The 20800-nt window shown below is 38.4% G+C and overlaps 1 protein-coding gene across 1 annotated transcript in view; it reads right to left on the bottom strand.

The window, feature by feature from the left end:
• MACO1 (macoilin 1) overlaps positions 1 to 20800 on the bottom strand; it is a 65842-nt gene that overhangs the window by 25912 nt on the left and 19130 nt on the right. The window contains exons 4-6 of the mRNA XM_053576581.1: positions 16941 to 17064; positions 15032 to 15210; positions 12455 to 12956 (exon numbers count right to left, since the gene is read on the bottom strand). Coding sequence (XP_053432556.1) covers positions 12455 to 12956; positions 15032 to 15210; positions 16941 to 17064 — 805 coding nt within the window. The remainder of the gene's footprint in view (positions 1 to 12454; positions 12957 to 15031; positions 15211 to 16940; positions 17065 to 20800) is intronic.

Raw genomic sequence — 20800 nt, 5'->3', positions numbered from 1 at the left:
TACCTGTTCCAACTTACATACAAATTCAACTTAACAACAAACCAACAGAACCCATCTCATCTGTAACCTGGGGACTTCCTGTAGCCAGTTTCTAAATGACAGCATGAGTAATATTTAAAGAATATGGTTCCTCTTCCTTGGGGTCACCTCCCTCTTCAGGGAATCCACCCCCAAATCCCCTTGGCTGGAAAACTAAATTCATCATGTGCCAGTAGAGGTACTGACTCAGAATTTAACACAAAGCCCTCCAATGTTCTGTAGTAGTTCCTTCCCAATTGTAGTGAGGAAGCTTTCAGACAGCTTTTTCTGTTTTGACAGAATAAACTCTTAGGAGTCAACATAAAAAAATGTTTTTTATGTAGACCTCTCCCAAAATAATTTATGTGTCATTTCATAATTTATTTACCCATATACCATAATCACCTTCCTGTTTGGCCACCTGGATATGAAGACATTAGGTAACCTGCCTGCTTGCTTAAATTCATTCATACCTCGTTTCTAAAATGCCACATGGTTTTCAAGTCATGAAATAACCTGATTTAAGTATAAAATCATCACGCTTCTATTACCACGTTAGTACCCCAGAATATTATAGTTTTAAATCCCTACAATGGTTAAAATAAACTCAAACCATATTGTAAATTAATATAAAGAAGGTTAACCAAGCTAAACTGTCAGAACCTAAAATGTGATGGGCATCGCAAAAAATGAAGATAAATCAGGACTTACAAAGTATATCTGCTCAGACATAGTATATCCACTACACAAATCAAAAAACATGGTTCCACAGAAACAGAAAACACCCTAAGCTTACTGAATAGACGCACAGCTGTATTACTTACTTTCTTTCCACTTGATAATTTCCAAATAATTGAATATCAGCTATTATAGCCAACATATTTAATCTAATCTATGAAGAACATCAAAATGTTCAGTTTTCATAGTCCTTATTCTAAAATTTCCTGTTTTTACTATAATTTTACCTTTCAACTAGAAATTATGCCATTTCTATATATATATAGTGTGTGTATATATATATATATATATATCTTATATGCCCTATAGAAGCAGAAAGGTCTGCCTGGTAGCCCCCACTCACAGGAGGTCAAGTAGTAGGGTGTTAGCATCTTGGTGTTCAGGGAAAGCAGCCAGGGTAAAACCCCCGCAGCCCAAATCACTGTCTTCCCAAGGTCAGATTTTCTGCTTTCAAGGTATTCCTAACACACAGGTAAAATGCATTCAAATGCGGAAGAGAAAAAACAAATGTATCGTTCTCTCTCTAGCACTGGAGAGAATATATAAACAATACTTCCTAATGTGGAGGATTCCCTTGGAGCAAAGGTTGGAACAGAAATGTGGGATCTGCATTATTGCTCCTGCTACCACAAAGACAGAGAATCAGCTTGGCGCCTGTTACAGTGGTTATGGCGCCAGCCACATACACCAAGTCTGGCGGATTCAATCCTGACCCAGGTCAGCTAAACAATGACAACTGGAACAAAAAATAGCTGGGCGTGATGGCGACCACCTATAGTCCCAGCTATTTGGGAGGTTGAGGCAAGAGAATTGCTTAAGCCCAAGAGTTTGAGGTTGCTGTGAGCTGTGACACCACAGCACTCTACCAAGGATGACATCGTGAGAGACTGTCTCAAAAGAAAAAAAAAAAAGATAGAGAATCATCTGGGCTAGTAAGGAAAGAGAGGACCCATCCTGCTAGGAAAGATGAACAAAACAGGGCAAACTGAGATTTTCTTTTTTTTTTTTTTTTTTTTAATTTGGCCGGGGCTGGGTTTGAACCCGCCACCTCCAGCATATGGGACCGGCGCCCTACCCGCTGAGCTACAGGCGCCGCCCCAAACTGAGATTTTCTTTGCTGAGATGTGGCTGTGTCTACACATTCCTGGCCCCTGAAGCATAACCAACCCACTGCCAGAGCAAATGGATTTTTTCTGACAGCAGTGCCTCAGATTTTTCTCCCCTTGTAACTTCCAGACATTCTTACACCTTCTGAAAGTGTTGACAGAGTTCTGGATTTTAAAATTTCCGGGTAAATACCAAGAAGAGGGTTTCGGAGTAGAAAGTCTATTTAAAAATAATAAAGTTGATAAAACTTCAAAAGAGACAAATAGTTTTTTGACACTAGAAGTCTGGTCCTCAACCAGGTCTAATGTAATATTTAGGTTTTCTAACTTCAGAAATCTTAGAGATGCACTGTGACAAAATTATTGGACCCCATCTCTCTCTCCTGTTGCCAGCCTTCCTAGTATTTTGCCTCTCCAAAGGTAACATTCACTCATTCAATAAGCCATTTGTCAAGCATCTATTTTGTGCCAAGCATTGTATCCTTGATGGACCAGAGAAAAGGAGTTCCCTGCCTTCACTGAACTTACATTCTATTAAGGGAATATAAGCCTGTTGTAAAAATTCAAATTATATAGAAAATAATAATGCCAAAAGTAAACACCCCTTATAACCAACTACAATTTAACATATGGTATATATTACCTCAAATAATTTTCTGTGCACACGAGAAATAAATTTTTAATGAGTTTATACTATATAATCTGTTTTGCTCTTCCCTCTGTCTCCCTCCCACTTCAGCAATCAATCCTTGGTTCCTTCCATTACCTTCTTTTTTTTTTTTTTTTGAGACAGAGTCTCACTATGTCACCCTTGTTAGAGTGCCGTGGTGTCAAAGCTCATAGCAGCAACCTCAAACTCTTGGGTTCAAGTGATGCAGTTGCCTCAGCCTCCCAAGTAGCTGGGACTACAGGCTCCTGCCACAATGCCCGGCTATTTTTCTCACTCTGGCTCAGGCTGGTCACCAACCTGTGAGCTCAGGCAATCCACCCACCTAGGCCTCCCAAGTGCTGGGATTACAGGCGTGAGCCGCCACACCCGGCCATGTACTTTGAATCTTTTTCCTCATTTTCTGTTGCAAACCAGACCAACGCTTTTCTTCCTTGTCCCTGGAGCTGGGAACCAGCCTCACCCATCCTAACCCTAACCCAGGCCAGATCCCTAAATGGGACAAAGAAAAAGGAAAACATGGACAGTAGTAAGAAGAATATGTTTTTGTTCTTCCAATAAATAGCATTAGCCCCTACTTTGTTTCCCTTGTTGCTTTGAAATACTTCTCCAAGGTCACAAAATAGGGGATTCTTGAATTCTGTCTTTATTTTGTTCTGTTTCACAGTTATTTACACCAAATCATACCAAATCCACTAATTAAAAATCAGTATCTAAAAATATGGCCCTTCTTTTCAATGAATATATAATTTTAAATTGGTTGTAGGTATCTTACGAACGTGGGGAAACAAAGTGGGGAGTACTATAAAATATCTCTTTTTGTTTTTCCCAAACAGCAAGACCACACACACTAAGGAGGCTTACAAAAGTCAGAGGTTACACAACAATCTTTAATGCTGGTATCTGGAAAGCAAAATTTAATTCAGAAGTATCAAAGTCTATGAACTGCTACTTAAACCACATTTAATGAATTTGTCCAGCAAAGTATAGTCAAAGGGGAAAGGTAACTGTTTTTTAGCTTTCACAATCTTCATCCCCTCCCTTTAAGAGAAAACTAAAATCATAAAACATAAATACAAGGTTTACATGGGCTAGAGAGTACAGTGAAGGGTAATGACATTTTGTTCACTCACTAGCCTTAAACTAGAAAGGGATGAATCGCAAACACTCACAGATGATGGAAACACAATACTAATCAACATACTCACCCACGGACTGCAACAATCAATCAACCTATATGCTCTAAAAATATTTCTCCAAGACCCAGATCTGGTCATACAAGTTAGTTCCTGAATATAAGTTACACACTTCTCAGTGCAAATAACCAAGTTAAAATTTCTGAAAAGTGTTCCTCTACTCCTCTATTGCCTCTGAGCCAAGGCCACCAGGTGCTTAAAGAGTCTTGGAAAAATCTTGAGAAATGTTTTCTCCATTTCCTCCCAGGCTCTCAAATTTCCGAATAAACAGAACTAATTGTAGGAGTAAATGAAGTTAGTAATAAGATTTTTGGTGTGCTTAAAATATTCAAATAAGTTTTGAAAGGAATAAAAGAGTAGTTAATACACTACGACTTTATCTATATTTCCATTTTCCCCTTAAAAGATTCTTCCTCATTCTGTGGCTTCAAAATTTCCAGGAACTTACCATCATGGTAATGCCCACATCCCAGGACTCCAGGCCTTCCAAACAGAAAGAAGAACATAGTCAATGGTGGCCTCTCTGTAGGGTAAGTTAATGGTTAAACCTGTAGTCTTAAGTCTTCCAGTTTAGGGCTTCTAGGTCTGCTGCTGCCAAGCTGAGCTCACTCCAGTAATAAAGGGCAAATCCCATACTGGGGGGCTCGAGGCTATCTGGACCAGACTAATACCCAAGCTAGCCCTAACCGGAGTTGAATTCTCACAGATCCTGTAAGCTTTTAAGAGTATGAGCAGCTGGCCCCCTTCTGTTCAGAGATAAGTATACCATTATGTAAATACAACAGCATCTCTCTAGTAGAAAGGAAAATAAAGTACTTCCTCTGTAGACTGAGGCTTGAGATCATAAAATCTAGATCTAGTGGCATTCCTGAACCAACATTAGTTGTGTTTGCATTTAAAACAAAAAGAAAGGCAGTGCCTGAGGCTCAGTCGGCAAGGGCACCAGCCACATACACCTAGGGTGGTGGGTTCAAACCCAGCCCAGGCCTGCCAAACAAAAATTGACAATTACAACCAAAAAATAGCCACGCATTGTGGTGGGCGCCTATAGTCCTAGCTACTTGGGAGGCTGAGGCAAGAGAATCACTTAAGCCCAGGAGTTGGAGGTTGCTACGAGCTGCGATGCCACAGCACTCTACCCAGGGCAACAGCTTGAGACTTTATCTCAAAAAAAATAGTAAAAATAAATAAATAAATAAATAAAATAAAACAAAAAGAAAAAACAACCCAAAACTACAAAGCAGAAAAAAAAAAAAGAAGAAGGTTGATAAACTTTTTTAAAATAGCATGATTTAAGAAAGGGTTTTAGAACTCAAAAAAACTTCAGTTCTGATCCTGGCACTGCCACCCGAGCTGGGTCGCCTGGACTAGTCACTTAATCCTCTAGGGCTTATTTACTATTTCACTGATAAAAAAATTGGGTTGGGAGAGGCCAGTCTAGATATGTCTTAGATCTCTTCTAGTTGCAAAAAACAATTATCATTCTAAATTCTATTCAGTTTTATTAAATGCTACTCTACTAGGCAAACTGTGAATATTTTTCCTTTATGACTCTTCACACCAGACATAATTCAACTACTTTAAAGAGTGGATATTATATTAAAAATAAACACTAAAATAAAAATGATGAATCTTGTGTCTTGGATACAAAAGACAGTGGAATGGAAATAAACAGAGAAGAGCCTTCTGCTTCAATATTTCTATAGATTATGGATCACTTTGTATTTGTTTAACTCAAGGTTTTAAATTCTCTCTCTTAATCAAGAAACTGAAAGAAGTAACAATCCCCAACAAGAGACCATAGTCTTGGTCGGTTTTGAGAGGGAGCTCTGTGCCAAATGCAAATAAAACTGTTGATGATAGGTCTGCTTGCAGGCCTTGAAATTCATCAGGACACGGGCTCAGGTGTCACAGCCCAATCTTAGAGAGTAAATGCGCAATGGTCACCCAGATCTACCACGGAATATTCCACACTACATGAAAATGAGGGTTAAGCTAAGTTGAAAAAATGATCTTGACATAATTTAGGTGAAAAAAGCAGGGCACAAAAACTACATATACAACTCTAAAGACACAATCTATGAAAGAAAGAACTGATCAGCTGGACTTCATTAGAGAGACTTTTTTTTTTTTTTTTGCTGGGGTTGGGTTTGAACCCACCACCTCCGGGATATGGGGCCAGTGCCCTACTCCTCTGAGCCACAGGCACTGCCCATGGACTTCATTAGAATTAAAAATTTCTGCTCTGCAAAATGCACTGTCAAAAGATAAAAAGACAAGCCTCAGACTGGAAGAAAGTATTTGCAGAAGACATCTGATAAAGGACTATTACCCAAAATATATGAAGATCTATTAAAACTCAACAATAAGAAAACAAACACTTCAATTAACAAACGGGACCAAAGACTTTTAACAAGTCATCAGGTCATCAACATGTCAACCTTTTAACATGACAAATAAGCATACCAAAAGATGTACCACCCATGCCATCATGGAAATGCAAATTAAAACAGTAAGACACCACTATACACCTATCAGAGTAGCCAAAATCAATACCACCGATGATACTAAGTGCTGGCCAGGATCAGCAACAGAACTCTCATTAATTGCTGGTGGGAACGTTTAAAATGGGTATAGCCACTTTGGAAGACAGTTTGGCAGCTTCTTTCTATCTACCTATATATTGAGACAGAGTCTCACTTTGTCACCCTCAGTAGAGTGTCATGGCATCATAGCTCACAGCAACCTCAAACTCTTGGTCTTAAGCCATCCTCCTGCCTCAGCTATGACTATAGCTACTATTCTATTCTATTCAGTTAGAATAGAATACCTGCCACAATGCCTGGCCAGTTTTTCTATTTTTAGTAGACATGGGGTATCGCTCTTGCTCTAATTCAGTAGTTTCTTATAAAACTAAACACACTATTAGCATATGATCCAGCAATTGTGCTCCCTGGAATTTATCCAAAGGAGCTGAAAACTTATGTCCACACAAAGCCTGCAGGTGGATGTTTATAGCTTTTTTCATAATTGCCAAAACTTGGAAGTCACTAAGATGTCCTTTAGTAGGTGAATGGATAAACTATGGTGCATCCAGACAGTGGAATACTTTTTAGCACTAAAAGAAAAGAACAACTAAGCCATAAAAGGACATGGAGGAATCTTAAATGCATATTACTATATAAAGCCAGCCTGAAAAGGCTACATACTATATGATTCCAACTATATGTGATTCTAGAAAAGACAAACTATAGAAACAGTAAAAAACTCAGTGGGGGCAGTGGCTCGCACCTGTAACCTTAGCACTCTGGGAGGCCAGGGGGTGCGGTGGGGAGCGGATTGCTTGGGCTCAGGAGTTCCAGACCAGCCTGAGCAAGAGTGAGACCAACCTCATAAAAAAAAGAAAGAAAAAGGCTCAGCGCTTGCCAGAGGTCAGGAGGGATGAACAGACAGAGGACAGAGGACTTTTAGGGCAATGGAACTACTCTATTTGATGTTGTAATGATGGATACATGTCATTATGAATCTACAGGGTCTGTGTAACACCAAGAGTGAATCCTAATGTAAACTATGACCTTTGGGTGACAATAATGTGTTAACGTAGGTTCATCAGTGTAATAAATGTACCACTCTCCTGGGGAATGTTGATAAGGGGGGATGGGTGGCTGTGTGTGTGTGGAAACGGGAGGTATATGGGATATCTCTGTACCTTCCACACAATTTTTCTGTAAACATATAACTGTTCTAAAAATAAAATATATTTATAAAACACTACGTAAACCTTATGGCAATAGCTATATAAAATTAGCTGATGAGAAAATACAACAAAATTTTAACATGATTTGTGTCACAATGGTAGGACTACTTTCCCCTTTTCTTTGACTAAATTTTTAGTAAGTTTTTCACACTCAAAATATTTTTAAATTGGCAGCACCCATAGCTCAGTGGGTAGGGTGCCGGCCATATATAGCGAGCTTGCCCAGGCCACCTAAAACAACAATGACAACCGCAACAAAAAACAGCTGGGTGTTGTGGTGGGCGCCTGTAATCCCAGCTACTTGGGAGGCCAAGACAAGAGAATCACTTAAGCCCAAGAGTTTGAAGTTGCTGTGAGCTGTGATACCACGACACTCTACCCAGGGCAACAGCTTGAGACTCTGTCTCAAAAAAAAAAAAAAAACTTTAAACAAATCTTATTCTAATTTACGTTATTCTTTTCTAACCTAGCACTTAGTTAAAACAACTGATTTTCTTCATTGTTTTTTCTGGTTTTCATCAGAATTTTTCCCATATCAGAGTTAAACGCATTTAAAAAATGTTTTAACAGACAAGCAAATTATATATAAAAACATTTTTGGCTATCAATATAATAAGTCTGTTTTTAAATATCTTGGGTAAAGAATTCAGAAATCAAACTGGTAGAAACAGGGTCATTGTGTAAGACAGGTATTTCTAAAATCAAGAGGACTCTGGACTGACTTCAACAAGTTCCCAAACTCTTCCAGGAAAGACCCTACAGGTAACACTTATTTCTAAGTTCCTGGCCTTCCCCCATATTCCTTTACCATTAGCAATCCATCCAGCACCTTCTGCTCCGTATTCTCCTGTGTTTCCTTATAGACCAGAGCCTTCTCCATTCACTCAGTTCTGGCCTTCATGTCATTCATTGATTCAACAAACATTCACTAAGCACTTTATTTTTATATAAAGATATAAAAACAAAGAGACCTTGCTTCTGACCTCTGGAACTCAATGTAGTGAGGGCAAAAGATCCTCAGAGAACAAACAAACAAACAAACAAACAAAAAATTGCTATCCCATGGGTGTCAGTATACTTTGTCCATAAAGGGCTAGACACTATATATTTCGGCTTTGCAGGCCATATGGTCTCTCTGGAGCTACTCCACTGTGCCACTATAGCACAGAAGTAGCCTATTACATTATATAAATGAGGAGAGTGGCTGTGTTCCAATAATATTTATTTTACAAAACAAGTAGAAGGTCAGGTTTGGCGGGTATGCTGTTGTTTCCTAAGCCGTGGTATACAGCATACCCAAGAGCATCCCTGAGCTGGGTAAGCTTGAGCAAAGACCTGCTAGACTGCCTGCCCCTCCACAGAGAAGGGCCATTAAACCATATCTGTATAGCTACACTGATCTGTAAGAATTCTCCTTGACGGGCAGCACCTGTGGCTCAGTGAGTAGAGCGTCAGCCCCATATACCGAGGGTGGCGGGTTCAAACCTGGCCCCGGCCAAACTGCAACAACAACAAAATAGCTGGGCATTGTGGTGGGCACCTGTAGTCCCAGCTACTTGGGAGGCTGAGGCAAGAGAATCGAGTAAGCCCAGTTGCTGTGGCTGTGTGATGCCATGGCACTCTACCGAAGGCAATAAAGTGAAACTCTGTCTCTACAAAAAAAAAAAAAAAAATCTCCTTGAAAGGAACGTAGCAGTAATGAATTTTCCCCCCAGAAGTCACTGATTGGTTCCTCAAAACTAGCAGTTCTCAACCACAGTGTTGAAACAGACCACACTACCATGTATTGCAATCACTGTCATTTACTACTGTAGTAGAGTTACTGGTTAATTAATATAGGACCAGTTTTTCCAATATTTTCTTAAACACTTAAAAAAGGGTAGATGAGAGATGGGAAACTGTGGGGGGTAGGCTCAATCGTAACACTAAAGCATCTCTGAGGAAGTATGCACAGCTCTGAGTGTGTCTGAAGAAATGAAGATGCTTGGACACTATCAGTCTTGTAGGTCCGCATCAGAAGGAGCCTTAGAAACCACTGACTCCAGCTTTCTCTGTCTGAAGATAACAAACCCATTCTCTAGCTAACAACTCCAACATTGTCAAGTTTAGATTAGTCACAGTTTTATTAATATTCATCAAAACATATGAAGTCAAACAAGAGGAAATAGAAGAGATGGTCCTACATCATGGAAGGGCAGGCAGTCTGGCAGGTCTTTTCTCAAGCTCTCCCAGTTCAGGGATGTTCTTGGGTATGTTGTTAGCAAACAACAGCACACAGGCCAAACCTGGCCTTCTGCCTGTTTCTGTAAAATCAAGTTTATTGGAACATAGCCACTCTTACTCATTTATATAATGTCAATGGCTACCTGCATGCTGCAGTGGCAGAGTGGAGTAGCTGCCACAGAGACCGTATGGCCTACAAAGCCCAAATTATATATAGTGTTTGGACCTTTAAGCCAAGAGCAAGAAGAAATGACGTAGGCATCTTACAACCAAGCTGGATAATTTGTTCAGATAGGTAGGTACCTTTCCTTCTAACCTTTCAGTGTTCATCACAGAAAAATGAGAAAATGTACAAAAGTAGAAAGAAAAAACGAACGCCCAATACTAATAAAGAGTAATAACTGTTGTTAACATTTCAGCTCCTTTCCCTTCAAATCCCTTTTCTATGTATATTATAAAAAATTGCTTTTAATTAAATTGCTTTCTTTCTCCATGAAACATTATGACATGAGTACTTTGCTTTATTCTTTTAATATGGCTCAAAAGTAGGATTCTGTAATGTCTGTGTTAAAAGTCCATGGAATGGATGAACCATAATTTTTTTTCTTTTGCAGTTTTTGGCCAGGCCCAGGTTTGAACCCACCACCTCTGGTACATGGGGCCAGCGCCCTACTCCTTGAGCCACAGGTGCCGCCCGGATGAACCATAATTTATCGAAATTTCTCCCATTGTTGGATATTTAGGTTATCCCCTTATTTTTTTATAGTATATTAGAAGTTAAAAATAATCCCTTAAGTGGTTCTGCAAGTATAATATTTTCTATTTATTTATTTGACAGCAAGTAGTTCTCCAAAACAGAATAATACCTGGGCTCTGTAGGTCAAGGCAGAGTACACATTAGTGATCCCAGAAAGGGGCATATCTCCCAGGTACAGGCACACTGGACCCACGTCATCAGCCCCAATTTCCTGGACAATGGGCCATCTGGGCCTTGAACTTCAAAAGTAGATCAGGTAGTAGAGTTAATCAACATCACCACTGGGATGATGTCAAAGACTGAGCTTTTACTTCTTTCTCTGCAACAACCAACAGAGGAAAATGGCTTGACTGCTATTTTTAAAGTAGTTTAGGGCCAGCATAGTGGCTCAAGCCTACAATCTCAGCACTTTGAGAGGCCAATGTGGGAGGATTACTTGAGGCCAGGAATTCAAGACCAGGGTAACAACATAGTGAGACTTTGTTTCCACAGAAAATTTAAAAATTAGCTGGGTGCAGGGGTTTATGCCTGTAGTCTTAGCTGCTCAAGAAACTGAGGCAGGAAGATGGCTTGGGTCTAGGACTTTGAGGCTGCAGTAAGCTATGACTGCACTACTGCACTCCAGCTTGGGAAACAAAATGAGTCCCTGTCTCAAAAAAAAAAAAAAAAAATGTAGGCAAAAGGATGTTAAGTAGCTTGTGGCAGATGTTTATTTATAGCATTTAGTGAATTTGTGAGATATTCCTTTAGAAATAGAAGGTCACCTCATTGGTCTTTCTCCCCTGGGCATCTGGAGGAGGGTTCTCTGCTGAGTGTTTGCTCCGCAGGGCACGATGAGCAGAATGTCGTAACAAACAGATGTGGATGCCAGCCAGGCAACAGCAACAGCATGCTTCCAAAAGTAGCCTTGGGGTTATGAAAGAAACCTCTAGAGCAGCGGTTCTCAACCTGTGGGTCGTGACCCACAGGAACTGTATTAAAGGGCCATGGCATTAGGAAAGTTGAGAACCACTGCTCTAGAGCTTATAGCAGTAGAACCCAAATATATTTCCCTTAATCTAGCCACCAATCAGAAAATTAAAACAAATTAATAATCTAGTTCATATAATTTATAATACTAGAAATCCTCCCTCCTAGAATAAACTATCCGCCTTTAAGAAAGCCAGAAGAAATATAAGATTACTTACTGGAGGAAGTGACTTTCAACTGCCCTCTTAAATTAGTTACACATAAAAATCAAAGCTCCAGTTCAGATCTCAGCTTCGAAATTAAAGCTCTGAGGTGAAAGTAATATATTTGTGTTTGCCTAACATAAGTCAGCAAAACTTAGGCTGAGCCAGTCAATCTAATATAACGATGTTATTCTTTTTAATTACAAGTAAGAAATGGAACATTTCTAATTAAAATCCATGTCTCACCCTGCATGTATCTATGGAATTTTTAGGAAGAGATTACTTTTCAAACCTAACTCTCCTAGAGTGATCTAGAAGGAATTGATATTCTAAATATAGAAAAACAAACAAAAAAACAAAACAAGCACAAGGTAGTAAGTACAACTTTCTCAACATCCTCCCTCCCACAGCCCGCCCCAATCTGTATCTGTTTGACAAATAAAGAGATTTGCATGAACAGGCACAAAGTCTCCTTTTCGTGTTTATGCCAAAAGAATTTGGGATGTATAAACAAAAGAACAAGGACTAAGAAGTGCCTCTCAATACCACTAGAAGAATCAATCTGCACATAAATTTGTCGCATGTGGAAAGTAATCACCGTCACCCCTTATTCAGAACATTGGAAAGAATTTATGTCAAGGCTTTAAGACAATAACACAGGTGGCCAATAAACCCAGATAAAACAAGCACCAAAATGTCACTGGTCACAGTATCTCATCAAAACAATTCTTACAGGCCCAGATGGGGGTGTTCGTTTTTCAAGAGCATGACAAGTTTATTGGAAAGTGTTGGTAAGAGCACAGCATGCATACTTACTTACCTTACCAGAGCATCTGGTTTGCTTAGCTGGTTATTAGGAATACAGTTCTCCATTAAGTCCTTGTGTGCACTTGGGCTCTTGCTAGTGCACTTCTGCTTCTTCTCGTTTTTACTAGATGAAGAAGGAATGCTCCCATTTGTGGCGCTGTGACTTCGAGGTGAGGAGTTCACAACTCCACTGGCATTTTTGTAATTTTTTGAGGAAGCAGTGCATGAGTCCTCTTTCAAGAGATTTTCTGTACTTCCCACAAGATCATTATTTAATCTTTTACTATTGATATGGTTTTCCATATACTCAATTTCTTGTATTTTAGAGTCTACAGGTTGTAGAATATTGTTGTTATTTATTCCAAGGTTGTGTTTTTTGGCATCTTTGTCCTTTTCTTTTCCTTTTTCTCGGTATTCTATCTCTGGCAAAGTTGTGGACAGTTTTTTGTTGGCTGGGATACCTCCATTGTGGTGTATAAGGATCGCAGAATCCATATCAGGTAATCCTTTGGCTGCTACAATATCAAAACCAAACCAACAAACAAAAAAACCACACCAAATGTTTAGTTTTTAAAAAACAGAACAGATTAATTCAACAAATTACCATCTACACTTAGAAATTCACTACATTAGTAATTTGCAAACTCATTTAGAAGCAATAACCACAGCACATTAGGCTAACTTCAAGAAAAAATTCCAAATACATTTGAGAAGCTGCATATTAGAAAATCACCACCATTTATGAACATCAGGCCATTGAAGGTTTGGCCTTAAAAATAGATCAGGATTTTCTTTTTTTTTTGGAGAGACAGAGTCTCACCTTATCGCCCTCGGTAGAGTGCCGTGGCGTCATACAGCTCACAGCAACCTCCAAATCCTTGGTCTTAGGCAATTCTCTTGACTCAGCCTCCCAAGTAGCTGGGACTACAGGCGCCCGCCACAACGCTCGGCTATTTTTTTGTTGCAGTTTGGCCGGGGCTGGGTTTGAACCCGCCACCCTCAGCATATGGGGCCAGCGCCCTACCGGCTGAGCCACAGGCATCGCCCAGATCAGGATTTTCTAAGTAAGTCATACTTCATATATCAGTCAAATAAAACTTGTCTATCACTGGGTGAGAGGACATAGGCAGACAGATTCTCTGAGGCCATATTCCAAAAGATGGAGTAAGCAAACTGCCAATCCTGTTGAAAAGAAAGAGGTTAGGGCGGCGCCTGTGCCTCAAGGAGTAGGGCGCCGGTCCCATATGCCAGAAGTGGAGGGTTCAAACCCAGTCCCGGCCAAAAACCACAAAAAAAAAAAAAGAAAGAAAGAGGTTAAAGGAAAGAAAAGAAGGAATGATTTTAGGATATCCTTTTTCTTGATTCTAATGTAATAAGGTAGTCTGTTTCATTTACCAGACTGCTCATAATTTTCTGTATCAGGTTTACACATCCAATTTATTAAAGTTCTACAAGAACTGCATCAGAGAAAAGTATTTGGCACACATTAACTAAAAACAGTGATCTTTCAACTGGTGTGCCATGAAAAGTCTTAAAGCTCATTAATTATTTTTGAAGGAAGTTCAAAGCACAGTAAGTATATTTTTTTACTCCTTTTTTACTAACATAATTTAAGCATGCCATAGAAGTTTAACTATAGGCTCAAGTGTGCCATGAGATAAAAAAAAAAGGTTGAGAAACACTGACTAAAAACATGATATTTTCATATTTTCAACTCTCAAACCAACGAAAACTGGTATTACTGTCAATTTATCTTTTTCTATTGGTTAAATGCCCATGAGAGAGGTCCTACTAGAAATGGTTGAATTTAAAATCCACATTACATTATACGAACCATTTAGATCATGATATCTATCTTTGCTCTATTCAGAAGACTTTAAACTTAAAAACTCAACTCTACATTCCCCATCTCTTTCTTGCTTATACCTTCGTTCTTGCTTCAATTACAAATTCACATAGCTATATACTACTTTGTTGCTGAGAATATTTACAACAATGAAAATATTAAAATATAAGATAGAAACATTTAAAAAATAATAAAATAAATATTTAAAATATTTTTTACTTTTATAAAACAAACTAAACATATTTAAGAGCACATATTCTTCAGAGAGTAAGTATAAAACTTCATCCACATTCTGTATTTCATCCTGTATTTCATGGCTTAGCAAAACAATGGCCCCGAGGAGAAACACCGAAAAACAGAAAAATGTCAAATTCTAGCTATTTTTCTTTTTTTTGAGACAGAGTCCCACTATGTCACGCTCAGTAGAGTTCTGTGGCGTCACAGCTCACAGCAACCTCAAACTCTTGGGCTCAAGTGATTCTCTTGCCTCAGCCTCCCAAGTACCTGGGACTATATAGGTGCCCACCAGAATGCCAGGCTGTTTTTTTTTTTAGTTGTCATTGTTGTTTAGCAGGCTGAGGCCAGGTCTGAGCCCACCAGCTCTGGTGTAAGTGGCCAGCGCCCTAACCACTGAGCACAGGCTCCGAGCCAAATTCTAGCCATTAAAAAAAAAAAAAAAAATTCTACTGAGAGACAAAACAATGACTAACCTATTGAGCTAACAGCTTTAGGATAAAGACCTACCTTCCTCGGCCTCTTTTTCTTGCTTCTGTAGCATCTGTTGCTCTGGAGGGAGGGCTTGTTGAAGAAGCTGCATGTAAAATTCATTCTCTTTTTGTACTTCTTTTTGTTTCCTTAACCGCATTTTGTAACTTACATAACTTTTGAAGCCAAAGCCCAAAGTTACCACAGGGTATCCAATACTAAAAAGAAGATAATCCAGTCAGTAATTGCAAATTTAAAACAAGCATTAAGCACATGAGGGTACTTATGACTTAGAGTTAAAAAATACCCTTGATTGCACTAATGTACACAGCTATGATTTAACAATAAATAAATAAATAAATAAATAAAAGAGAATTAAAAAATAAATTCTAGCTGATGGTGGCAGTTGAGAACAGCATTCAGAAAACACAGAAATAAATGGAATGTTGCTGTGAAAATCAGAGGCAGTTGGCGCATAGAACAAACCCACAGGGAACAACCCTCTAGAACAGTGGTTCTCAACCTTCCTAATGCCACGAACCTTTAATACAGTCCAAAGGGGTTGCAACCCACAGATTGAGAACCGCTGCTCTAGAACCTAAGAGGACACTTCCCATCAGATTTTGGCATGCTTCAAACTAATTAAAGGAGTCACCACAGTGACTGTCAGACACAGTGGTTAATGCCTTTGAAGAAACATTGATCTATGTGCCTTATGCATTAAAAATCAAAAGGATTTCATTTGTTTTTTACTATTAGAAGGCAGAGTCAAATTTAAGTTAATTTTCTTGCTGCCGAGGAGTACTATCACCAGTTATTCCTGGAAAATCAAGTCTGTAAACACTCTGTCATAGATAAATTCAAGAATCATTTAAATAAGTATCTGATACTACCAAAATTTGGTTTGTACCATCAAATTAAACTAGCTGTACTTGGAACTCTAATTTCTGAGATAGAAAGTTAAGAGATTTTCATTCAACTCATCATTTTGCCTAATAACATTTTGCAGCTTCTGCATATACTGTTAAGCCCATATTAAGTTTCGCTAACACTAAAACATATCAATTTATAATTATTTTAGATGTAGCCTTAATACAAATTTAAAATGACAAGTTTTGTTGACCGAGTTTATTTAATCTACTTGTTTGTGAAAAGATTAAAATACAGGAAACAATACTTTTTTTTAGCTAATCAGTTTTAGTTTTTGCCATAAATATTAGCAAAAATTGGTGTGTTCAAGAGAAATCTAATTAGGTAGTAAGTTCCACAATAGATATAAATAAGAATCATTTTCAACAATGTTTCATGGTTAAGGTTAAATGAATATCTTAATTTATATTTCATAGGGAGAAATAATATTCCTTTATTCCTTTAAAATTATTAATAACATTCTCTTACTTTTATAAATAGGCTAAGGAAATTCTAAGTTCTTTTAAGCTTTATGAAATACACATACATTTCACCAAGACTTTTGGAATTAATATTTGAGTATAATAAAAACAGCTAACATTCATCAAATACCTAGGTGCTTGGCATTAAGTTAAACACTTCACACGTATCACCTCACTTCCTCTTTCCAAGGACCTCATGAGACAGGTAAGAAAACCAACGCCTAGAAGACAGTGACACTCCCCAGGCAATACAGCGATTAGGCGACAGAGCTGGGAGTCACTCTTCTGTCTGAAAAGGGGGCTCATGTTCTTTACTTCCAGCTGTACTGCTTTCTAGGTTCATGTAAAATCTCTAAGAATAAATTTACAGTTGAACTTACCATTCTAGGTTGAAATGAACTATAGATTAAGAATATATGTAGAATACTATTGAAAGCCTAAGTTTTCCACTATGCAATTTAGCTATGTAACAAAAATCCGGTTGTACCTCCCCTTATCTATTTAAATAAAATAAAAATACAGAAAAATAAAAGAATATATATAATTATAATACTTACCAGTGAGCAGCAAATGGACGACAAAGGTCTACATGAAAATTTTTGAGATCTTTAAATCTAATGGCTGCTTCAATATAAACAAAGAGTATCCAGAGGGACACTGTAGGCAAACACACTCCCCTTTCTGCGGGAAAACAGCAGAGAGACAAGCATCAATGATACATTAGCTAACTAATATAACAGATGGGTTGGTTTGGAACACAGATTCAACTATAGTAACTTTTATTAAGACTTTCAACTAAGCCTGACACAGTGGCTCATGCTTGTAATCCTAGCACTCTGGGAGGCCAAGGCTGATGGAGTGCTTTAGCTCAGGAATTTGAGACCATCCTGAGCTAGAGTGAGACCTCATCTCTACTAAAACACAAAAACCCAGGCAAACTAGCCACGCAAAGTGGCACATGCCTGTAATCCAGCTACTCACAAGGCTAGGGGAAAAGGATTGCTCAAGCCCAAGTTTGAGGTTGCTGTGAGCTATGACGCCACTGCACTCTACCCAGGGTGACAAAGAATGAGATTCCATCTCACAAAAGAAAAAAAAAAAAGATTTTCAACTAAACAAAATTAAAAAGTAAATTGTTCTGAACTAAAAGCTTTTATATGACAAACAATTTCTTTTTTTTTTTTTTTATTTTGGCCAGGGCTAGGTTTGAACCTGCCACCTCTGGCATATGGGACCGGCGCCCTACTCCTTGAGCCACAGGCGCCGCCCTGACAAACAATTTCTAAAGGATCATTGACAAAAATAAAAGACAAACATCCTAGCAGAAAATATTTAAAACACATGTAAAACAAAAGATTGATAGCCCTGATAAACAAAAAACTCCTACAAATCAATGAAAAAGCAACTGAAGAAAAAAATCTGCAAGTCATAAAAGAACTACAGATGGCTAAAAAACACATGAAAATATCTTCAACTTTACTACTGATTAGAGAAACACAAATTAAAACAATCAGATTCCATGTTTTAAACTATTAGATAAGCAAAAAATTTAAAGACAAATTACAGTGTAGGGAGGGTATATAAGGAAAGGTTCATTCTCACAGTTGGCAATGATATAAATTGGGGCAACTTTTTTAGGAGGTAATTAGGTAGGATAATTAAAAATACTTGTACCTTTAGATCCAGAAATTCCACCTATAGGAATTTACCCTATAGAAATACAAAAGAGCCCTGAGGTAAATGTTTATTCATTGTAGTATTATTTGGAATAGCAAAAATTTAGAATGAATTTAAATGTCTATCAATAGGGAATTGTTCAATTATGATAAGTCTAATATGTTGAAGTTTTTCTAAAGAATGAGGAAGGTCTGTACTGTCATAGAATGATATTTAAACAAAATACAATTCTTAAGGACAAGTTGTAGTACAAAGAAATGATTTTGACATTTAAATACTGTTCTAAAAAAATTTTTTTAACCATCAACTCATATTCCTTTTGTAATTAAAAACAATTTTCAAAGGAAAAGCAACTTGCAACAAAATAAGATGCAAATAGGGGCAGCGCCTGTGGCTCAGTGGGTAGGGCGCTAGCCGCACATACTGAGGGTGATGGGTTTGAACCTGGCCCTGACCAGCTGAAACAGCAGTGGCAACTGCAACAAAAATAGCCAGGCGTTGTGGTAGGTGCCCGTAGTTCCAACTACTTGGGAGGCTGAGGCAAGAGAATCACTTAAGCCCAAGAGTTGGAGGTTGCTATGAGCTGTGATGCCACAGCACTCTACTGAGGGCAACAGAATGAGACTCTGTCTCAAAAAAAAAAAAAAAAAGATGCAAATAACAGGAATTTTTTTTTCCACTGGCTTTTAGAACAGAATCAGCTTGGCACCTATGGCTCAAGCAGCTAAGGTGCCAGCCACATACAGCTGAGCTGGCGGGTTCGAATCCAGCCCAGGCCTACTGCCACCAAGGGATTATTGTGGCGGGCACCTGTAGTCCCACCTACTTGGGAGACAGAGGTGGGAGAATCACTTGAGCCCAGGAGTTGGGGGTTGCTGTGAGCTGTGATGCCACAGCACTCTACCCAGGGTGACAGCTTGAGGCTCTGTCTCCAAAAAAAAAAAAAAAAATAGAAGAGAATCTGCAGGCTAGGTACATCTATATTAGGATATGACTAATAATGGGAATATTTGTGAAAGTGGACTATTTAGGCACAAGGGGAGAGGAGAGAATTGGTGATGTAAAGACTTTTTGCTAAGGATCTTCGAGATGAAACAAATCACAGAATTCTGAAATTTGAAAGATCATTTAGTCTAACTTACTCATTTCACTGAATAGTAAAGCCCAGAGTTTAAGCAAATTGGGTCAAAGTTCACAGAGATAGGATTGAATCAGCTTCTCAGGAGAATCCAAATCCTCTTAGATCTGGTCCCTGAGTTAAGTTGACACTGAAAGCTCTGTAAAGGCAGCTAATGGCCTCAACCATTCTTATGAATTTAACATACCAAAAACAGGTATTTTCACAAGGTAGAAGAAAAAGAGCAAACCACAGGAAAATGCATTCTCGAAATCATTTCAAAATGCATTTTCAAAAATTTATATTCCCTATTCTCTATGTTTATAAAGTTATTATATAGTAAGCACATTATAGAAAAACAGAAAAATTAAGACAAAATACCCACATTTTACATCTATTGAATAAACAAAAACACACTGAAAGCATTTTTGAACAAATATAATGATGATGTTATACAAACACTTTTAAATCCAGAATTTTTTTCCCCTCTTAACAACAAGGACAAAAAGTTTATGATACAAGATTAATTATCTTTCTTAGTGACTATATATAATATCAACCATTCCTGATATTGTTAAGAAAGAATTTTAGGGGCTCGGCACCTATAGCTCAGCAGCTAGCGAGCCAGCCACATACAGTGGAGCTGCAGGCCCTGGCCTGCCGAGCAACAATGACAACTGCAACCAAAAAAAAAATAGCTGGGTGTTGTGGCAGGCACCTGTAGTCCCAGAAATACTTGGGAGACTGAGGCAAGAGAATCATTTAAGCCCAAGACCTTGAGGTTCCTGTGAGCTGTGATGCCATGGCACTCTACCCAGGGCGACATAGTGAGACTGTGTCTCAAAAAAAAAAGAAAGAAAGAATTTAAAATTTTAACAACTGGAAGAAAAATTAGCCCCAAGTTGTACATAAATTGCATTCATACTTGTTGGCCCAATAAGAGCACACAGCTTTTTGTTGTTTGTTTAAGCACTAGTCATTCCAAATTTACCTATTTCAATAGGCATCTCTGAGCCTAGGGCTTATGAGAGGCCAGAATGATTTTATGACATTAGCTACTTTGTTGTCCTGTGGGTCACCCAGTGAACTAATTTTCAGTAGGTTCTATTAATAGTTATATGGTTAGTTTCTTCTCCACTGCTAAGACATTGAAGAAATTTGGGAAATCACCATACCTTGCCATAGAGTCACAGCATATTTGAGCTGAAGACTCCCTTAGACATTATCTAGATTACTCTACCTGTCTATGACAGAGAAGAAACCGAGACCTAGAGACAGTGACAAGATAAATGGCAGCTCACTCAAAACTGAGGCCAAGGACAAGGAAAAATGAATGTGAAGAAAAACCACTTTAATTAGAGGAAAGTTTATAAATCAAGTTAGATATGAAAGAGGGCTAAATATGGAGAAAACCATGCTCACTTTAAAAAATAGAGTTCAATCGTGTCTTCTACACAAGCCAACATCATCCTCTTAGCAGCTTTGAGAAAAGGATGAATGTTGCTCCAGAAAGCTTTTATTATCATATTTGGCGTTCCCTCAGTGGTCAAAATCCTACAGGTTGCAGCTGGGCCCAAGAATTAAGTTTCATGCAGCTTTGCAGACAAGTGTGACTCTGAGAGC

The sequence above is a fragment of the Nycticebus coucang genome, chromosome 22 (assembly GCF_027406575.1).
Source record: "Nycticebus coucang isolate mNycCou1 chromosome 22, mNycCou1.pri, whole genome shotgun sequence".
Classification (NCBI taxonomy): Eukaryota; Metazoa; Chordata; class Mammalia; order Primates; family Lorisidae; genus Nycticebus; species Nycticebus coucang.
This window is presented reverse-complemented; position numbering and strand designations above follow the sequence as displayed.